The 18,905-nt window shown below is 43.8% G+C and overlaps 1 protein-coding gene across 4 annotated transcripts in view; it reads left to right on the top strand.

Moving 5' to 3' along the window:
- SERINC5 (serine incorporator 5) overlaps window positions 1-18,291 on the top strand; it is a 109,440-nt gene extending 91,149 nt beyond the window's left edge. For 2 of the 4 annotated variants that reach the window (XM_069595387.1, XM_069595389.1), the window contains exons 8-13: window positions 1,281-1,407; window positions 7,620-7,686; window positions 9,015-9,119; window positions 10,747-10,786; window positions 11,437-11,581; window positions 13,825-18,291. In XM_069595387.1, coding sequence (XP_069451488.1) covers window positions 1,281-1,407; window positions 7,620-7,686; window positions 9,015-9,119; window positions 10,747-10,786; window positions 11,437-11,581; window positions 13,825-13,972 — 632 coding nt within the window. In that variant the 3' untranslated portion in view covers window positions 13,973-18,291. The remainder of the gene's footprint in view (window positions 1-1,280; window positions 1,408-7,619; window positions 7,687-9,014; window positions 9,120-10,746; window positions 10,787-11,436; window positions 11,582-13,824) is intronic. The other 2 variants (XM_069595388.1, XM_069595390.1) reach the window with 1 other exon arrangement.
- Window positions 18,292-18,905: the final 614 nt, after the last annotated feature.

Raw genomic sequence — 18,905 nt, 5'->3', positions numbered from 1 at the left:
ATTTTTTTAGAAAAAAGCTCTATAAATTTGACTTCAAGTTTATTTAAATCTAGTCTATTTAAAACTTTTATGAGTATTTGACTGTTTACATATTAATCTCTGGCTTTAACTTAATGAGGTTTTTTGGTTACAGCATTTTTCTTTCAATGGCAGGTATCACTTAAATACAGAAAAAAAAACCTTTTAATTTTGGGTGGTAGTACTTAAATAGCAAAGTTCATATTTTGGTCAGGTTTGTAAAGAAAATTTTCAGTGGCCTAAGAATAAAGATTCCTTAAGCCACAGCACGCAGTTAAGTTTACAGTTTCAAGTGGGAGTACAAGTAATAATTTTAGTGTAACTTCAAGCCCATAGAATGTGCATGTTTGTAAAATGGTTTGTAGCCTGTTATTTTGTATTTATGTTCCCTATTTGGGGGCAGAGCAAATAGAGCCAACTTGGGTATTCAGAATTGAAGACTCTGTTAGATAAAAAGTAAACAACTAATGATGGTAATGTGATAGAAATCTTTGTTATATAGCCTCTACAATTTTATTAGACCCTAGCCATTTGAGAAGTTTCCCAGGTTATAGCCTAAAAGATGTCATGACCGTACTATTACTGACAATAGAATGACTTCTTATCTGGGTGGAGGCTGTTGGCCAGATAGCAGTTCCTGCGAGTTCCTGCTTGATTTTTGGTTCGTCTCCAAGGATGATAGACATGGAGGATGCTCTCAGTTACCTGCATGCTACCTGCTGCCCAGTCGGCCAACTTATTGTTATCATTTAGTCCCTAAGTTGTATCCGACTCTTTTGTGACCCCATGGACTGTAGCCCATCAGGCTCCTCTGCCCGTGGAATTCTCCAGGCAAGAGTACTGGAGTGGGCTGCCATTTCCTTCTCCAGGGGATCTTCCCAACCCAGGGATCGATGTCTCCTGCATTGGCAGGCAGGTTCTTTACCGCTGAGCCATGAGGAAAGACCCATGAGCCAATACTTTTTACTATTGCTCCAATAGTACTGAAAAACAACATGACTGTTAGAAATCCCTGGTACTGAAGACCCCTTTAGCACTAAGCTGACACCCAAGGGTCTTATTCTGAGAGGCTGCCTAGGTGGGAGAGGGTGCTTTACAGAGCAGCGATCTAATCCGAGTTAAGTTGGATGGTAGAGGAAACCTTTGCAGTGCTGAGTGTTCACTGTTCTATACTGCATGACTTTTCCCAAAGTGAATGCCTCCCTGAGTTACAGAGGGCTTTTCTAATATGGCAATGATTCCTTTTTTCTTTTCTTCACAAGTTCTGGATGAACACGGGAAGAACGTCACCATCTGTGTGCCTAACTTTGGTCAGGACCTATACAGGGACAAGACCTTGGTTGCTGGACTGGGCACTGCTATCTTGTGTGTGTGCATCTTGTATTCATGGTAAGTTTTAGAAGTTACCTGAGGCCATCTTTGCAGACTTTGAAAGTATGAGAGAAAATTTACGTAAGTTTTAGCAGTATGAGGCAGTCAAACAAATACCATCTGAGGAAGAGGGAAAATGAAGCCTGAAGTAAGAAGGTGGTATTACAACATGAAATCTAGCTGTTTGGACTTCATTTTACATAACTTGTATTTCTTTGGGGTAAATAAATATATACAGTATGTTGTGATCCTTTAAAAGATGGTTGAGTATTACTTGCTAAAGCCCTTTTGGAGAGTAAGGGAGCACAAAGTGAGGAAGAGACGGTATGTGCCAGAATGTTTTGGCAACTTTCTGCTCCAACAGAAAAAACGTTTGTTCTCTTGTTGATGGAAAGAGTACAAAGTACTCCATACACAGACATTTTGTGCTTGGTCCAGGAAAGACAGGAAACATTTCTTTTATGCTAAAACTCACATTGCTTTTAAGGAGTGAAGTCATTCCTCCAAAAGTAGGTGTGATATGTAAGCAGGCTGTGTTTTAGGTGCTTGGGGTGGGGTTTATTATTTTTAAATCTATATTAAAAAACATCCAGAGGGAGAAGAGTAAAGGGTAGGAATCGTAAGTTTCTTATTCCATTTACATGTTTCCTCGCTTCCCTTTGACAGTCATCCTTTCATGTTTAGGTTTTATTCCTGTGTTTTACACTTTGGTATATTTCAGTGTCTAAAAATTTCAACCAGTCACAGGCACGTTATAGTGATCCTTTGGCCAAAACTGAACCATCCTTGGTAGCTTGTAAAAGTAGAATGTCTCTCTGTACATGTTGGCATTTTCTCTTACAGCCTCTAACACCCCTTCATGCTGTAGAGAGGGTCCAGCAGACATGGGCCTTGACAACAGATATAGGCAGGAGAACTGAGTCTTATGAAGCGTGTGTTCACAGTCATGCATCAAGCTTGCAAAGACCTGCAGTGTCGACTCTCAGCCTGTCTGTGACATAGTGGCAGCCTCTCCACACTGCAGCAAAAGTGACCGTCATGAATACTTTGTGGCCTTCCATTATTATTAATTCCATACGTGTTCACTGACTCGGGCTCACGTCAATGCATGTTTTCAGGAAAACCATTAAGGCACCCACATTTTAATCCTGATTCTCAGTCCTTCCGTTCCTAAGTTTTTCCTTCCTGAGTCTATTATTTTTGGGCTTTAGGGGAGAAATGTCAGCAACATGGCTAATTTTATGATCTGTCATTCACTTTTTTTCTGTATTGGCATGTAAAAAATATTGGTGATTCCAGCGAGGAGAAAGTAGGTTACTGAACTATAAATGTAGAATATTTTATTTTTAGAATAAAATGTAGTTGTATTTACATATGAAGAAAAAGTCCTGGAAAGAGATAAGCCAAGCTTGTAATAGTGCTTGTATTATGTATATAATTTTTTTGGGTTTTTTTTCTTTAAAAAAAGTGTTCTTTTTTTTTTTTTAACATGAACTATTGCTTCTTTTGTGTGTATTATCAGAAAAAAACTGTAAAGATATTTCATAGACTAAAATCAGATGTTTTTATGAGTTGCTGAATGCCTAATCCCACATGATTAAAAATATTTGCTCCCTTGGATAAAACAGGGCTTAGATTTGCTATCAGTGGGAAAGATGCAAAAATACTATTTAATATGGTGATAGAACTGCCACCAGTGGTTTTGGTTTGTGGTGTGTAATTTCCACCCTATACATCGCTTTTGAAATTTAGCAGCACCTTAGCAGAAGTTGGCAAGGTCTAGTCTGAGATTCCCAAAAGAACTTTTGAAGCTGACAGCTGCTATGTAAAATCCGTCTAAATGCCAATAGCACACGTTATTGAATGCTGGTAATCAATCTGCAGAACCATAGTGCTTGAAGGATGAGGAGACAGAAAACAGCAGCCACACCAAGTGGAGCTGGGGAGTAACAGGCAGCTCTGTGGGTTGATGCAGCACACGGCATGAATATACCTCCTGGTGATGGCAGTTGATTCCTGGTGGTTCAGCACGGTGCTGCACAGCGAGGGGGGCCCTGGGTGACTGGTGCTTGCTCTAATTACCCACCGCAGCTCCAGGAAGAGTGGGCTTTGAGAACGTTATAGCAAGCAGCCTGGAGTTTGAGGGGGCTTTGAGTTCAGCCCCAGGAGGGCCTTGAAAAGGGGAAATGTGGGAGGTGGTACAATTTGGAGGGTTTCAAATCTTGACTTCCTAGCCTCAAAAAGGATTAAGAAGTTGGAAGATGTTACAAAAGGAGGCTGCATTGCCTGGGCGAAAACCGTCATTTGAAGATGATTGCAAGAATGTCCAAATTGCTCGATAGAATCTGTAGGAAGACTAGCTGGTTGTGTGCACTGCAGAGAGAAGAATTCACCCACTTTCTTTCTTTTTTAAAAAAAAATTTATTCTTATTTATTTTTGGTCCTGTTGCTATGAGTGTGCGTTCTCTAGTTGTGGCAAGCGGGAGCTATGCTTTGTTGTGGAGCTGGGACTTCTCATTGCAGTGGCTTCTCCTGTGGCAGAGCACAGGTGCTAGGGTGCACAGGCTTCAATAGTTGTGGCACAGAGGCTCGGTAGTTGTGGCTCGTGGGCTTAGTTGTCCCAATGCATGTAGAATCTTCCCCAACCAGGGAGTGAATCTGTGCCCCCTGCATTGGCAGGCAGATTCCCAACCCTGGACCAGGGAAGTCTGAAATCGCCCATTTCAACAGGAGTCCAAGACTGCTTGGGACTTCTGTAAGATCTTAGAGGCTCACGTGCTGTGTTCTTTCCTAACTGGAGTATCCCCTCCCCACCCCCAACCACCGACACCCAAACACACACACTCTCTCTCTAATGCTTCTTTAGGAGGCTCTCATAATGAACTCCAGTTTTGCTTTTTGGCTTTCTGCCCCAAGTCCTGCTTCTGTGGCACTCACTATGAGGATGTTTTAATCCTGGCTGTCTTAGCTTTGAGGTAGGGTTCAGCCAAAACCACACCCCAGCTTTCCAGCTGAGGCGGCCGCTTCCCCTGCACCCAGGCATTATGCTGTAAAGAAACGTCACAGCCTGGACCCCGTCAGGAGTTCCCTGGTGGCTCTCTCTGTATGGCTATGCCCCTGTGCCCTCGAAGGCTGTCACCTGCCCTGTCCTCCCCTACTTATTCCTTGAGGCCCTCCTTGGTCTCTTGATTTTGGCTGCAGTTTAGTCTGTTGGCTTTAAATTCACAATCTGTCCAATGAGACAGGATTATGGAGTCCATCAAGTTCAGTCCCCCCATGGAGTGGAATTTCCTGGAGGTCCAGGGGTTAGGACTCTGTGCTTTCACTGCCAAGTGCCTGGGTTCGATTCCTTGTTGGGGAACTAAGAATCTACAAGCTGTGCCCCGCCCCCCACCCCACAATAGTCAGTTCCCTCCATGAAAGTACAAGGAAACTGAGATGTGGAGCCTGCTCCTTTATGTCTCACCCAGTTACGGAAACCTTTCCTTCCCCCTCCTTTGCTGAAATATTGGGAGAGACATGTTTGTAGTCATTTTTCTTTCCCCTGGGATGACTTGGAGTCAGATCGTTTTACTTAGGTGGACCCATCAGCTGGGTAACTTACATAATTGCATTATTAGGAGGCATTTGTGCTATAAAATGTTTCTGGCTATTTTACTTTTAGCTATACTTAAGAGAAAAGAAAATAAGTATTTTTTTCAGCTGTCTAGGAATTTGGGTACAAAATTGGAAAAACTAAGAATCTTTAGTAGTGGTCAAACAACTTGCTAGTTCAAATGGGACATTCACAGCAATATGGCAGACCATTTGGAAATAACTGAAAGGTTAGTAAGGTGGCATTGGAGGGACTAGTTTAAGCTGAGAAAAGTTGGCACATCAAGGAGGGTTACCTGTACTGTTGGTGTGGGCTGGACCTGCTGCCTTTTTTTTTTTTTTTTTAAAGAATTGGGGGGTATATTTTTGGGAATGCTGTTACTCCAGAACCTGCCAGCTAGAAATCTTCATGTCTCTGCATCAGGGGTGTGTTGAAGGCCTCTTCTTACAAACTCTGGTTTCTCTTGGGAGCTGAGCCTCCAGCTCTGTGTTACACTGGGAAGGAAGTTGAACTTGATCACACCAAGGCTGAGAATAGTCACGTGATCTGTCAAGGGCCCTGTAAGTTGGTCAGGGGCAGAATCTGTGGTCTCCAGTAGAAAGTCTCGACGTGTTGGCTGGAGATTTTCTGTGACCTAGTGGAGTTTGGCCAGTTCCAAAAGCAGCTGAAGCAGATGTGGAGGGGCATCTTCATTACAAATCTTTCTTCCAGTGTGCAAGGGGTTCAGAGCTCAGCAGAGGTTGGGAGGGCTTGGGGGTAGCGGGGTGTTTATATTTTTTCATTGTCACAGCAATGGAAAGATGCTACTGGCTTTTAGTGAGTGAGGGCTCAGGATAATAATCAAATAAGGTTACTAGACATTTTGTGTCCAGTGAAGCTCTGCCCCAACCAAATGCTGTCAGGTTCCTCCCACCCCCACAGGAAGTACAGGGTTAAAGTCACTCAGGCCTGAGCCCTGGAAGGGAAGAGGTTATGGATAATCCGGGAATTGTCTTGTGCAGACCAGATGGTTCTAGTAATAGTCAGAGTGCAGACAGTAAGAATTTCCCAGGCTTTTAAAGAGTTTGTAAAAGACAAAAGCAACGTATTTTCTCAATAATTCTAAGAAGAATGTTTTGTGGATAAAGGCTATGACTGAATAAAGATCTTATAGTTACATTTGCTTATAGAAATCCATATGTATGATGAACTGATTATAAGTATTTTTAGAAGTAAGAACAAAAGCTCCCGCTCTTAGTGTCCTCCGATAATGAAAGTGAAGTGACAGAGGTGCCAGAACCAAAAGCTGGCTTTTCTGAAACCATCTTATTCCCAAGAAGCTAGGAAATGGAATATTAAGCCATGCTCCTTTAAAGAATAAACGTCGTCTTTCAGATGAAAATTCCAGATATTGATCTCTTCCTGAAGTTAAGTCCCATGTCCCCCCATGGAAACGACAGACTGTATTAACTCATAACTCATATGCGCAAAACATAGCACCTTGAGTGCAGGAGCCAGGTGTGTGTGTTTCTTGGGCACACAGCCATGGAATTGCTTCTGTCACTCCTCAGACCAGGCTCAAGCCAGGAAGTGGTAGTGGAGTGGGTGTCCATTAGTATCCATCAGTTCAAAGCAGAAATGAAGTGATGCTGTTGGACTTGAGTGGACAAAAGAAACAATGATCTTGGGTCCCAGAGGACCTTTTTACGAGGGAAGCTTTCTGTTGTTTATTTGCATCTCATTGATCTCTTCTCTCCTTGGGAAAGAGGATGAGAATGAGTCCAGAAGACAGTGTTCCCTTTGCGGTTTATTTGGTTGAAATGAGTCTGGAATTCCTGCCTCCCCACTAACAGCTCCCACCGTCCCACCCTCTCCCCTATCCCTGGAGTGGCAGGAGGAACGGGATTGCTGTATGTCTCACCGAGTTCCCAGTGCGTAGAACAGGGCCTGACACGGCACACCTTCAGTAAACATTTGCTAAATGAATCCGTATAGATTATTCATGTACACTGTATATTTACACATAGAAATGTGCTTAAAATGATCCCCACCCCAGGAAAAAATAAATCTGTAAGCCAGATTTTACAACATTTTACCTCTCTAGGCAGGAGGAAAGGGGCAGGAAGAATTTTTTTTAATTACATTGATAGCTACTCTATACCGAATTTCTAAATAGAAAAGCTTGTCTGTCCAAGGCTGATTATCACAGAAAATTGTGACGACCTTTGCTTTTCATGCCCTTGAGTTTTATCACCATTTCTGGCTTCTTTCATTGCTTTTGATCTCTTCTACGTGAGACTAGTCAAAAGGAGGGGAAATATAAAAGTGAAATATGAAAAGTATGTTGGCATTTGAAGGAGGAGAAGCAAAAAACCAAAGTGAAAACCAAAATAACAGGACCAAAAGACAACTTTTTTTTTTTTTTTTAAGCTTCTGTTTGCATAAAATGGTCTAATGCAATCCATGGAAGAAGATATCGGTGGTTGAGTTGGTCAGTTTTGGAATAAAGTGGGATATTAAAATAGACAACTTTTATTTATGCAGAACTGTAGGTTAGAGCGAGCCTCCTGGGAGTCCTGGCCAGGCAGCTCTGCCCTCCTTCGACGTGTTATGTGACATGTTAATATACTCAGCTGACCTTTCTGTTTTGTCTTAGCTTGACATCGACGACAAGGTCAAGTTCCGATGCTCTGCAGGGCCGGTACACAGCTCCCGAGCTGGAAGTAAGTTCATTTCCTTTCCTTGGCCCTGCTTTATCTCGGAAGACCCATTTTCCAGGAAGGCTTTTTATGTCTTTATTTGCATCTTTAGTGGTCTGCATCCCATGATCCCATTTTCTTTACTCAGGAAGGAACACGATTCCTGTACGGAAAAAGAAATGTCCTCAATATATTATAGGATTAAAATAAAAGCTGTTGATTTTTCTCCAACAAATGCAGCCTCTGGTGTGGCATCCAGCCACCCCGCTCCCACCAGAGGCCTGGGTAGCTTGTCAGTCTGCTCTCTGCTTTTTTGCTTTGTCGTAACAGAATGTATGTGGGCTGTTTTAACTTCTGATCCCTTCCCCTAGTGTGTACCTGTATGTGTTCTCCATACATGCCACGACTGCGAGGTCAGACGGTGGCTATTGGAAAGAGAAGGGGAGGGACACCCTGTCTGTGCGCACTCTGGGCACTGTCTATATGTGAGCTTATTCCCTGCAGCAGCTCCAGCAGGTGGGCATTTCATGGGGTGAAGAATAGCAAACAGTGAACAGAGGCCTGTCGGTCAGCAGAATATCTTTTTCTTTCTGATGCAAAGGCCTTTTCTGAGGCCCTTGGTGGAACATCCACTGAGGTCACAATAAGTCTAATCAGATGGAAGCAGCCAGAAAGAGACTCCGCCCTGATCCAGGAATGGAAAGAAGAGGCATTTCCAGGGACGAATAGGACTTGCTGTGTTCTAAGTACTGCATCTGTGATTTCATCTTCAAAGAAACCCAAGGAGGCTTTTATCTCCATTTTCCATCAGGGTTGGGGACAAACAGAAAAGTAAAGTCCTTTAAACTTGGGATTCGCCAGCATGTAAACCTTGTAGTCATGCTCGAGTCAGTGCTGTGTTCCCAGCCACCGTTGCCCAAGATCCAGCTGCTGTCTGCCGGCTCTGCTGCTGACCCTGCCTGGCGTCCGACCCCCGGCTGCCTTTCCCTGCATGGAGGAAGAGCCCTGGGGTCTGTCCAGACACGGGCGCTTTGCTCTGGGGATGGACCTCCCTCCACCTGACCTGGAAAGAGCGGACCGTTACGAGGGGTTGTCAGTCTGCCAGGAGCATTCACCAGTTCTTTCTGTCACTTGAAGGAGCAAACTGTACTGAGTCTGAATGGGTTGCTGCCTATTCTTCAGAAGAGAATGGCTCTAGAAGGCAGGCAGTCATGCTCACCACTGACTGGGTGACCCCTGCTGAGGCTGGACCGCTCTGGCTTCAATATCCCTATTGTGTACAGAGTTAAAAGTGCAAAGAACAGCAAGTCTCCGCATTAGATTTAAGAGCATGTTTTTCTTCTCATTCCGAGGAAAGAGCCCCAGTGTTTCCCTCTGAACCGGAGCGCACACAGGATGGAAGTTGGCTCGACAACTCCTTGCATCACGTTTCACAGGATAGACCTTTGAAAGAGAGAGTCAGTCATTGCTTGTGGTAACTTAAGCTTCAAAAGAACTGGGACCCCAGCATAACATGTCTTGGGCCCCCGGAATGAATTAGTGAATCTTGGACTACATCCCTTTATCCAAGATTCTGTCAAGACCAGTCCCTCTATGACAAGTTTCCTTGACACAGGAAGGAAAAAGGGCTTGGCTTTGAGGTGTATAAATGGGACAAAGGCATGAATTCCCACGTCCTTGCCCCCAGCTCTCTGTTCTTTATCATAAAACTATCAAGCCAAGAGGTATTGAGGACCCAGCACTTCCTAGACTGTTCTGGTATGTGTTGTGTTTCTTATTCTCTTTACCAGAGTCTTTCTGGAATCAATGTAGTAATTTTTCATAAACGCGATTTTTAAAAAAGATTAAGTTTGTTGTCTTGAGTAGGTCAGAAACGTGGTACGACCTTTGGAAGAAGCCACCCCCTGCGTTGCCGTCCCTGGTACCCCTGCTTCCCTTAGTTCAGAGTCTGATTCTAGTAGCAATGTGGGTGGGCCTGCTGGCTCCAGATCCCTTAGTTTTCCCCTTTCTGAGTCTGTCGGCTCCACCATCAAGATATCACATGCTGCCTGTTGCCCCTTGTGAAGCACAGACCTGGGAGTTCCCATCCGCCCAAGTTCCTGTCCCAGCTCTGTCACTAAGCTTGTTTCGTGACTTAAGGCCAGGTCTTCAACCTGGCTGACCCCAGTTTCCTCACCTAAATGCAGGATAATGATCTCAGCCCCTGGCGCCAAAGAAGATCGAGTGGAGCAGCAAGTAGAGCAGAGTACCAGGAGGGAGCTCCCAGAGGGAGGGGACCTTATCTCATTCACTTCATGTTCCAGGCTGAGTTTTCCAGAAGTGGCCACCAGGGCAGAGCCTGACGTGCAGGATATTTATTAGGGAGGCTTCCCCGGGTGGCTCAGAATGTAAAGAATCTGCCTACAGTGCAGGAGACTGGATTCAATCCATGGGTCAGGAAGATCCTCTGGAGAAGGGAATGGCAACCCACTCTAGTATTCTTGCCTAGAGAATCCCCTGGACAGAGGAGCCTGGCGGGTATAGTCCATGGGTGTCAGACATGACTGAGCAACTAACGCTTTGACTTTTCAACACATGCGGAGGAGGGAAGGGAAGTTGAAGGGCACTGCAGGCTGGACAGAGCCACTGCTCACCCCACGGGTGCTCGGAGCAGATATGACCCATCAAAGCTGTCCCCCACGGGTTGTGGCTGCACCTTTACACCTCTGCTAGGAGCTCTTATCCTGTGTGGGTTGCCCAGGAAGGGCTTGCTTGAGGGTGGGGCGACTCCCAGCTAGGGCAGAACCTGGAGCTGCCACCCAGAGGCCTGCAGGGGTTGAGCAGGCACTAAAGGGGCACCCTGGAAGGGGCTCTGGGTGGCTCACCTCCATGTCCTCATGTTTCCCATCTCACCAGCCCCCAGACCATCAGGGAAGAACACACACTTAGTAGAACCTTTCAAAGGGATGAAGTGTGCAGTTCTGGATTTGGAGTGTAGTTCAGATGGGGAAAATTTGGCATGCAGATGGCCTTTAGTTCCTAACCGATGTGGAGATGGAAAAGCAGAAAGCAAGCCTCCTGACTTGGTTGGTTTTGCCCTCACAGGTAGCTCGGTGTTGCTTTTGCTTCGGCTCTGGAGGAGAGGGTAAGTGGACAACATTTCGTCTGGGCCTCCGTGATGCCCTGCAGACCTGTACCACTTGTCTGTAGGCGTTTGGGATTTAGGCACAAATAACTTGAGTGGTAAGGGGAATTCCTTTATTCCAGAGCTGGTTATTGTTTATATACTTTACACATTCTTCCCAAAGGGCCTTTGGAATTTGTGTTGGTATTCTGGCAGATGAGGAAAAGTTGATATTTTTGGCGCATATTTATAAGTTAAATTTCAGAGTACATTTTTGAGGAGCAAGAAGTACATTTTTTTAAAGGAATGCAAATTTGGAAATTTTCTTTCATTCAGCTTCCTCTTCTTGAATTGGAACATTCCAGGGGCTTGAGAACTCTTGCTCTGCTGTCGCTTTCTTCTGAGTTTATAAGAAGTTTTCTGTGTTTAAGAGCTCTCTTCTATTAAAATAAATGTGCCAGTAGATAACTCATCCTATTACAGAAGGTTCAGGGGTGAGGTGGGAGCTTGGGGCTTATGGCATAGATGAGATCGCCTGAGGGTACAAATGGTGTTTGACAGCTTTCCTACTCAACAGCCTCTGGGTTGGAAATTAGCAAGTTTGGCTTTGCGAAAGTGGTAAGCATCCTTGTGTTCACTCACGGAGCTTGTGCTCACTTTGTGGTTCACAGACGCTGAAGAGAAGCGGAATATGAAAGAGGGCCCACGGGTCATTTATGATGAGAAGAAAAGCACCGTCTACAGCTATGCCTATTTCCACTTCATGTTCTTCTTGGCTTCCCTCTATGTGATGATGACCGTCACCAACTGGTTCAAGTGAGTGGCCCCTTGTCTTAGATGTTTCAGAAGTTAATTTTTTAAAACATCCTATATTCTTGACAGCCTGAAAATCAGACCTCTTGAAGTTAATTAGCCTCTTCTCCAAGACCTGCTGCACTCGTCTTCGCAGAAACAGTCCAAGTTCCTGACAGTCTTTTGGCATACTTTTAACCCTGGAAATTGGTGATGCTTACTGCAGCCTTAAGAAAATAGGAGGTTAATAGCATATGGACAGTCTATAGCACATAGTAACAGAAATGGAAAAAGAACTTAGAATTCTTAAGCAACCATCTGGCTTTTAGAAAAGAGATGATACTCTTTTTTTCTACTTTGTCTTTTTTTTTTAACACCTTCATTACAAAAGTTTGAAACATCTCAAAAAAAAAAAAAAAACAACAACTAATATGTAAGTATGAAAAGTAGCATGGGCCCTCCACCCCAACTCCATAACCACTGCTAATCATATGATGTATTTCCTTTCATTTCTTTTCTGTGCATTTATAAGCGTATATAATTTTTTTAATATAAATGTGATTACACATATTTTCTCCCTTGAGGGTTAGGTTTTTTGTTTGTTTGTTTTTTTGTTTTTTTAACTTACATGATGAGTCTGACTTTCCCTGTTACTACATGAAGATTCTTTTCAATTCCTTTTTATCTTTCTTTGATCCAGAGTTTCTGTTGGATCATAATTTGGTGTACGTTAGGATATACCTAAGGTAGACATTAGAATAACTTAGAATAGATATTTGGGCTTCCCTGATAGCTCAGTTGGTAAAGAATCTGCCTGCAATGCAGGAGGCCCCAGTTCGGTTCCTAGGTTAGGAAGATCCTCTGGAGAAGGGATAGGCTACCTACTCCAGTATTATTGGGCTTCCCTTGTGGCTTAGCTGGTAAAGAAACTCCCTACAGTGTGGGAGACCTGGGTTTGATCCCTGGGTTGGGAAGATCCCCTGGAGAAGGGAAAGGCTACCCACTCCAGTATTCTGGCCTGGAGAATTTATTTAGACTCATTGTGCAACAAACATATGAGTGGCTCCTCTGGGCCACACTGCTGTGGGTGGCAGGGCCTATACTCTAATGCGGAGGCAGGCAGTTCAGTTCAGTTCAGTTCAGTCACTCAGTCGTGTTCAACTCTTTGTGACCCCATGAATCGCAGCACGCCAGGCCTCCCTGTCCATCACCAACTCCCAGAGTCCACTCAGACTCAGGTCCATCGAGTCAGTGATGCCATCCAGCTATCTCATCCTCTGTCGTCCCCTTCTCCTCCTGCCCTCAATCCCTCCCAGCATCAGAATCTTTTCCAATGAGTCAACTCTTCTCATGAGGTGGCCAAAGTACTGGAGTTTCAGCTTCAGCATCATTCCCTCCAAAGAAATCCCAGGGCTGATCTCCTTCAGAATGGACTGGTTGGATCTCCTTGCAGTATACCAGGGAATTCCTGGAACATTTTGGCTTGGGAAGCTTAAAAAGGGTTGGAGGCAGAAAATAACAGATATCAAGGATGTGTTAAAACTGGAGCCCTCTCTCGCTCCTGGTAGGTGGGTATAGGCACTTTGAAAAATAGTTCCTCAAAATGTTGAACACAGAGTTGTTATATGATCCCGCAATGGTACTCCTAATTATATACTCAAGAGGAGAAAAAAACATGTCCACGCAAAAGCTTATACACAAATGTTCATGGCAGCATCGTTCATAATAGCTAAGTGGAAGCAACCAAATGTCCATCAGCTGACAAATGGATAAACAAAAGGGGCTATATCCACTCAATGGAATATTCCTCTACAATAGAAAGGGATAAAGTATTATTACATACTACAGCATGGAGACACCCCAAAAGAAATATACTGAGAAAAGCCAGTCTTAAGAGGCCACTTGATTCCATGCCCAGTGACATGTCCAGAACTGGCAAAGCCATACAGACAGAAAGTGGTTAAGTCATGCCAGGGGCCAAGTGGAGGAGGAAATGGGAGGACAGCTAAAGGGTGCAGGGTTTCTTTCTAGGGTGATGAGAATGCCCTAGGATTGACTGTGGTGGTGGTTACACAAGTCTATGAGTATAAAAAAAATTGTGTGCTCTAAGAGGGTGTGAATTATATTAATTGAGTTGCTAGGGAAAAAAAGAAAGGCTGGGGTGGGGTGGCGGTGGAATCAGGGAGGGACACACTTGGTGGGAAGAGCCCTTTTCACCACCTGTTTTCTTCCTGCTCTGACCACAGCTGGGTCTCTTGTTTCCACAGTTATGAAAGTGCCAACATTGAGACCTTCTTCAGCGGGAGCTGGTCTATCTTTTGGGTCAAGATGGCTTCCTGCTGGATATGTGTTCTCCTGTACCTGGGTACGCTCATTGCCCCCCTCTGTCGACCTTCTCCGCAGTACTCCGTGTGAGGATCTGAGCAATCTCCTTGGTTCTGCAGCAGAAAGTGATGCCCTTGAACAAATATCCCAGGAGTCAAGCAGTGACTGGTACTTTGTGACAAGCTGGCATTCCCCTGGCTGGCTTCACTGGGTCTGAAAAACCTTCAGGGGAAAAAAAGAAATCACTTGATTCGCTTTTTGTAATTCTGAAATTCAAAAAGAAGCTACCAGCTTGCCCCTAAAGAATTGAAAATTTCACCTAAGTTGATGCTGAGTGTTTATAGATTTTGTATGTGTTTTACCCCTTAATATTGGGATAGTGGTCAGGCTAGTATTTCCCTTCAGCGTGTTTTTGCCAAAGCAGAGTTTGGGGAATGACATCGTTTCACTGGGATAAAAGCTTACTTTGTGTGGCCTATTACCTATCCCTGAAAGAGACATGACAAAATCTGGAGCCCTTTGCCCCCAGTAGAAGGTAGAACCCTCAGAAGGCTCCACACCTCAGCCTGCAGAGCTCCTGCTCACCGTCCTGGTATTTACAGGCTCCAAGAGGAAGCATCTGCTTTTCATTCCACCCCTGTGCTATCTCCACCCTGCCCCGACACGTTTCCCTTTGAAGTTGTGATGCTGGGAATCACAGGCTTCACTCTGCCCTTGCCCTTCCCAGAGGTGCCCTCATCCCTTCGGGGTCAGCATCTACCTTACAATGTGAAAAAGCACAATTTGCCATCACCACCCATGTGATTCCCCCCCACCAGATTGTCACCGCCTGATCTGAGTTCCTGCCTTAGTGACTTGCTTTGTAACTCAGGTCAGGCGGTGATGGAGTAATTTGACCCTTACTCGTGGTGGTGTTCACGTGATGACAGAACAATGTTCGTGTTATTTTCTTTGCTATAGTTCTTGTTTGTGGGTTGATAGTCATGATACTTTAGGACCTTACTTGGGAAGTTGCTTCTTGACGGAAGCCTGCTGCACCCCTCTTTCCATTACTGAAGTCAACCAGTTTCTCTTCCACGCGAGGCCTTTGAAATTGTAAAAGCAAAAGGGCTTTTGTTTTCCAGCTCTGTAATGTGACCACACCGTTAATGTCCCTTATGATTTTAGGGGTAGATTTGCTAAGGTGAGAATCATAGGCAGCACCTCAAACAGGGCGACCAGGTAAGGCCTCCAATTATACAAGTTGTAGAAGTGACCAGATATACTTAGAAAAAGAGGTGGGTGGGATGGGGAGTTATTTAATTAAGCCATGAGCAAAAGCCACAGAAATATCCAAAGTACATACTCCTAAGGTGACACTTAAGAGAGATTTGACTCTAGGCAGCTGTGCAAGAAGATCTCCATTTTCAGTGTTGATGCTCTCGTCCAGGGAGGAGTTTACACAGTGTAATGTCCACTGGAGACCCCAGTGGAAACGCAGTGGGGACCCACCTTTTAGTATTTCATGCAGGATGGAAAGAATCCTCTCGGCACGTTGGGTCCCCCGTAAGCTGGGCTCCAGGGTGCCAAATGCTGACCTGGGAAATTAGTCCCACTCTTCATTTCCACTCACTCCTTTGCCCTCCTCTCAAGCAAATGGGGGAGTTGGGTGGACGCAAGGGGCATCCAGTGGCTGAATTCCTCCAGAAACTTGCCTTAGTTACAGTGCTGGAGATTCACTTTTTAAAGGCACTCATTGTGTGTGTGGAGAGCCTTGTTTTGTACACTTGATCAAGTTATTCCCCCTCGCCCCCGCCCAGATCAGGAGCTCTTCAAACTTGGTCCGGAGGTCTTCTGTAGGCACAAAATGAGAGGTTGCCGTGTGTGGCCCGCAGGGAAGCCCGTGAGGGTGGGAGCTCTGTGGTCAGACAGGTGGCGGCAGTGGGTGGTGTGTGTCACAGCACCCTGGCAGGGGCCACAGCAGTGGCTGGTGAGTGACAGGCTCTGGGTAAGCGAGACTGGCTTTACAGAGATCAAGAGGACAGGCAGGTCAAGAGCTGGGGTGGTTTTGTTGTGTTTTTTTCCTGCTAGGGTCTAGCATCCAACTCTGTGACTTTCGAGCTGGCCCTTCCCGTGCAGAAACTAGCTGAAGGAGACACAGAGGAAAGGACATCGCCAGTGGCCAGGCTTCCTTCCTGAGCCCCTCTCCCCCGCAGCCAACCCACATTTTCCAGCTGCTTAAGACTTGGTTGGTGCCTGATAATGCTCCTTTCTGAAGGTCAGTCTGACACAAGAAGAGTTACAGTCACTCTGATTTTTATTCTCAACTGAACATTTAAGCAGTTTTATTTGAATGATCAAGAGAGATGTGGACGTTCTCTGAGGAGTAAGGGTATATAAATAAGATGTTGACTTTAATGATTATTAATCGTAGTAAACAGTACTCAGGTGATAAGTCAACATTCATGGGTTTAAAGAGTCTACGTTTTTGTGCTCTTATGTTTTAAGAAACTGGAAACACAGTGCCAATTGCTTTGAGTTGCTGTTAAGGATGATGTTCATTTGATAAACTCACTGATAATCTTTTCAAAATAATAGACTTTGCTTCCTACAACTTTTTATACATGGTTTAAAAAGTGCATTCTCAGAAGCTGCTGGTCAGATTCCTTTAGCGATGAGAGCTGAAGATTTTTTAAAACTGTGTGCCAGCTTCCTCGGTGCTGTTTGTCCAATGTGGAAATTTTTTCACTTCTCATTTTCATGAGTAGATACGCATAAATAGAGGAAGGGATTCTTCTGGGAGTGTTGCTGTTTGTGTCTAGGTGTGTAACCTGACTGAAGACCAGAAACTTGCTCATCAGAGGCTTTTAGAAACCCTACTTGGTCCTTACTGGGTTGATTTTTTTTTTTTTTTTTAATGCTGGTTAGTTGGTTTCGTTTCTGTCCTCACAATTTCTTGGGAAATGGCTTGAAAGAATTGTTTGCCAGAAGTCCCTGGAGCTCTTTTGTAGAGTAGATGGGCTGTGTGCATGTGGGCCAGTGAAGGTTGGGGTCCCTGGGGCTTTGGGATTCTGGGGGCCAGCGAGGGCAATCCCACATCCCTTTGTTTATTTCCAGTTGCTCAGAGATGCCTTCACTATGGTTGACCTCTGTGCAGTGCTAATTCCCCCCGCATTGTCTCTTTCTGACTTTTTAAGATTATTTGCTTATTTATAATAATTTTGGCCAGAAATTTACTACCGTTGGTGCTTCCTGTTACCCTGCGAAGGGAATTCCAGAGCCTGTATGCATTTACGCTGCCTAGGTCTTTTTCTCCTTTGATTGCCTTTCTAAAGAGCATCTCATTTTGGTGTACCTTCATGTCCTACTCGTCTTGAAAATGAAAGGGGGTTTTAGATATAACTACGAAGGATGTGATCTTGGGCCAGGATCCCACATGTCCAGAGAGCACCCTGGGCTCTCCTTCATTGAAGACGGCACCAGTACCCCTGGGTTCATGATGTTCTCTGTAGCGTATTCTCCTTGATTTACCAAATCCCTCTGGCTTCGTTCTTAACTGTCTTTCCTGCCATCCTTAATATATTTGTAAAGCCTCAGACGTTTTAATCCAGTTTTGTATTTTAGGCAGAGATGTGCTAATATACTCGCTTAGCAGGATACAGGTCTTTTGAATTAATGCTAACCATTCTAAAGATTTCTCTCTCTTTTTTCCCTTCCTCAGTAAATCATTTACAGAAGTGTTCATTTTGAGAGGATGAAGTATTTGGCTTTTACCAAAGAGGTGTTCTTTTTTAAAAAGCAAAATCCTTTCAGCAAAAACTTAACTTGGGGAATGGTGGGTTAAGAATGCATTTGTCCACATCCACTTCTGTAGGTTGATCATGTTTATGTGAGTAAAATGTTGGAAAGAACTCTTTAAGGTAATCCTTTGTGGTGAAGGATCCTGGGAAATTCTCTCAGGTAAAGCAAGCTTGCAGCAGATGGGTAATATATGTCTTGAGAGCTATTTATAAGAAATTTAAGGATTGTTTGTTTTCCTTTATTAAAGATTTAAGGTTATTTTACTTTGAAAAAAAAACTACAGAAGTTTTATAGTCATAACTTTGTTACTTTTTTTAAAAAAACTTGTCTGAAATAATTAGATGTAGCCAAATTATGTGGTTATGTTTTGCTGTTAGAATTTGAAAATGTGGTATGTGTGGTAATCTACTGTTTAAAATTTATAATGGTCTCAGATATGTTTGAGTTTTGGTAACTTTTAAAACTAGTAATTTTTTTGTTTTAAGTCACAAAGGCACCTATGGATTTATAACTGGGGTTTTTTTGAGTGCTAATTTTTCTCTGAAGCAGCCGAAGTTGACCAGTCTTTTCCTAGGTAGAAAACTCAAAACTTGTTAACTCTGTACTTTAATAAAATTAAAAATTGAAAACTATGTGTTTTTTTCCTTCTTCTTGCTATTGAATATATTTATAAATAAAGTCTGCCAGGTACCATTTTCCAAAGATGTCTTCAAATGTTAATTTAATCTCTCTCAAATTTCATAGAGTCTGTTCTGCTTCTAGAAGATACAAAGTAAAACCCAAGTTTTTTGCCTTCTTCCTTGCTGAAAGCCTCTAACAGCCTGCTTTCTTCTTATTATTATTATTATTTTTAATTTACTTTGCTGTGAAGGGTCTTTGCTGTGGTGCTCAGAATCTTTAGTCATAGCATGCAGCCCTTAGTTGCTGGACCAAGGAACAAAGCTGGGCCTCCTGCACTGGAGCATGCTGTGTGACAATACTCATATTTTGGCAGAAGCCCCCTCTAATCTAACTAACTGAGATTAGGAGACACTTAAGAGTCTTAGAAATCTTCGATTTGGCCAGAGGATTTGGCACTTCCTTAAATCTTTGAGATCTTAATAAGAGGCTTTATCTTGACCTTGAAGCTACATTTTTACTTGTGGCATCTTAGAAATGATAAGTAGTTAATAAAACAGTGTGGTTGGAAAGATATTTCATTGAGTGGGTTTCAGTGTGGTGTTAAATGAAATAAATTGTTCAA

The sequence above is a fragment of the Ovis canadensis genome, chromosome 7 (genome assembly GCF_042477335.2).
Source record: "Ovis canadensis isolate MfBH-ARS-UI-01 breed Bighorn chromosome 7, ARS-UI_OviCan_v2, whole genome shotgun sequence".
Classification (NCBI taxonomy): Eukaryota; Metazoa; Chordata; class Mammalia; order Artiodactyla; family Bovidae; genus Ovis; species Ovis canadensis.
This window is presented reverse-complemented; position numbering and strand designations above follow the sequence as displayed.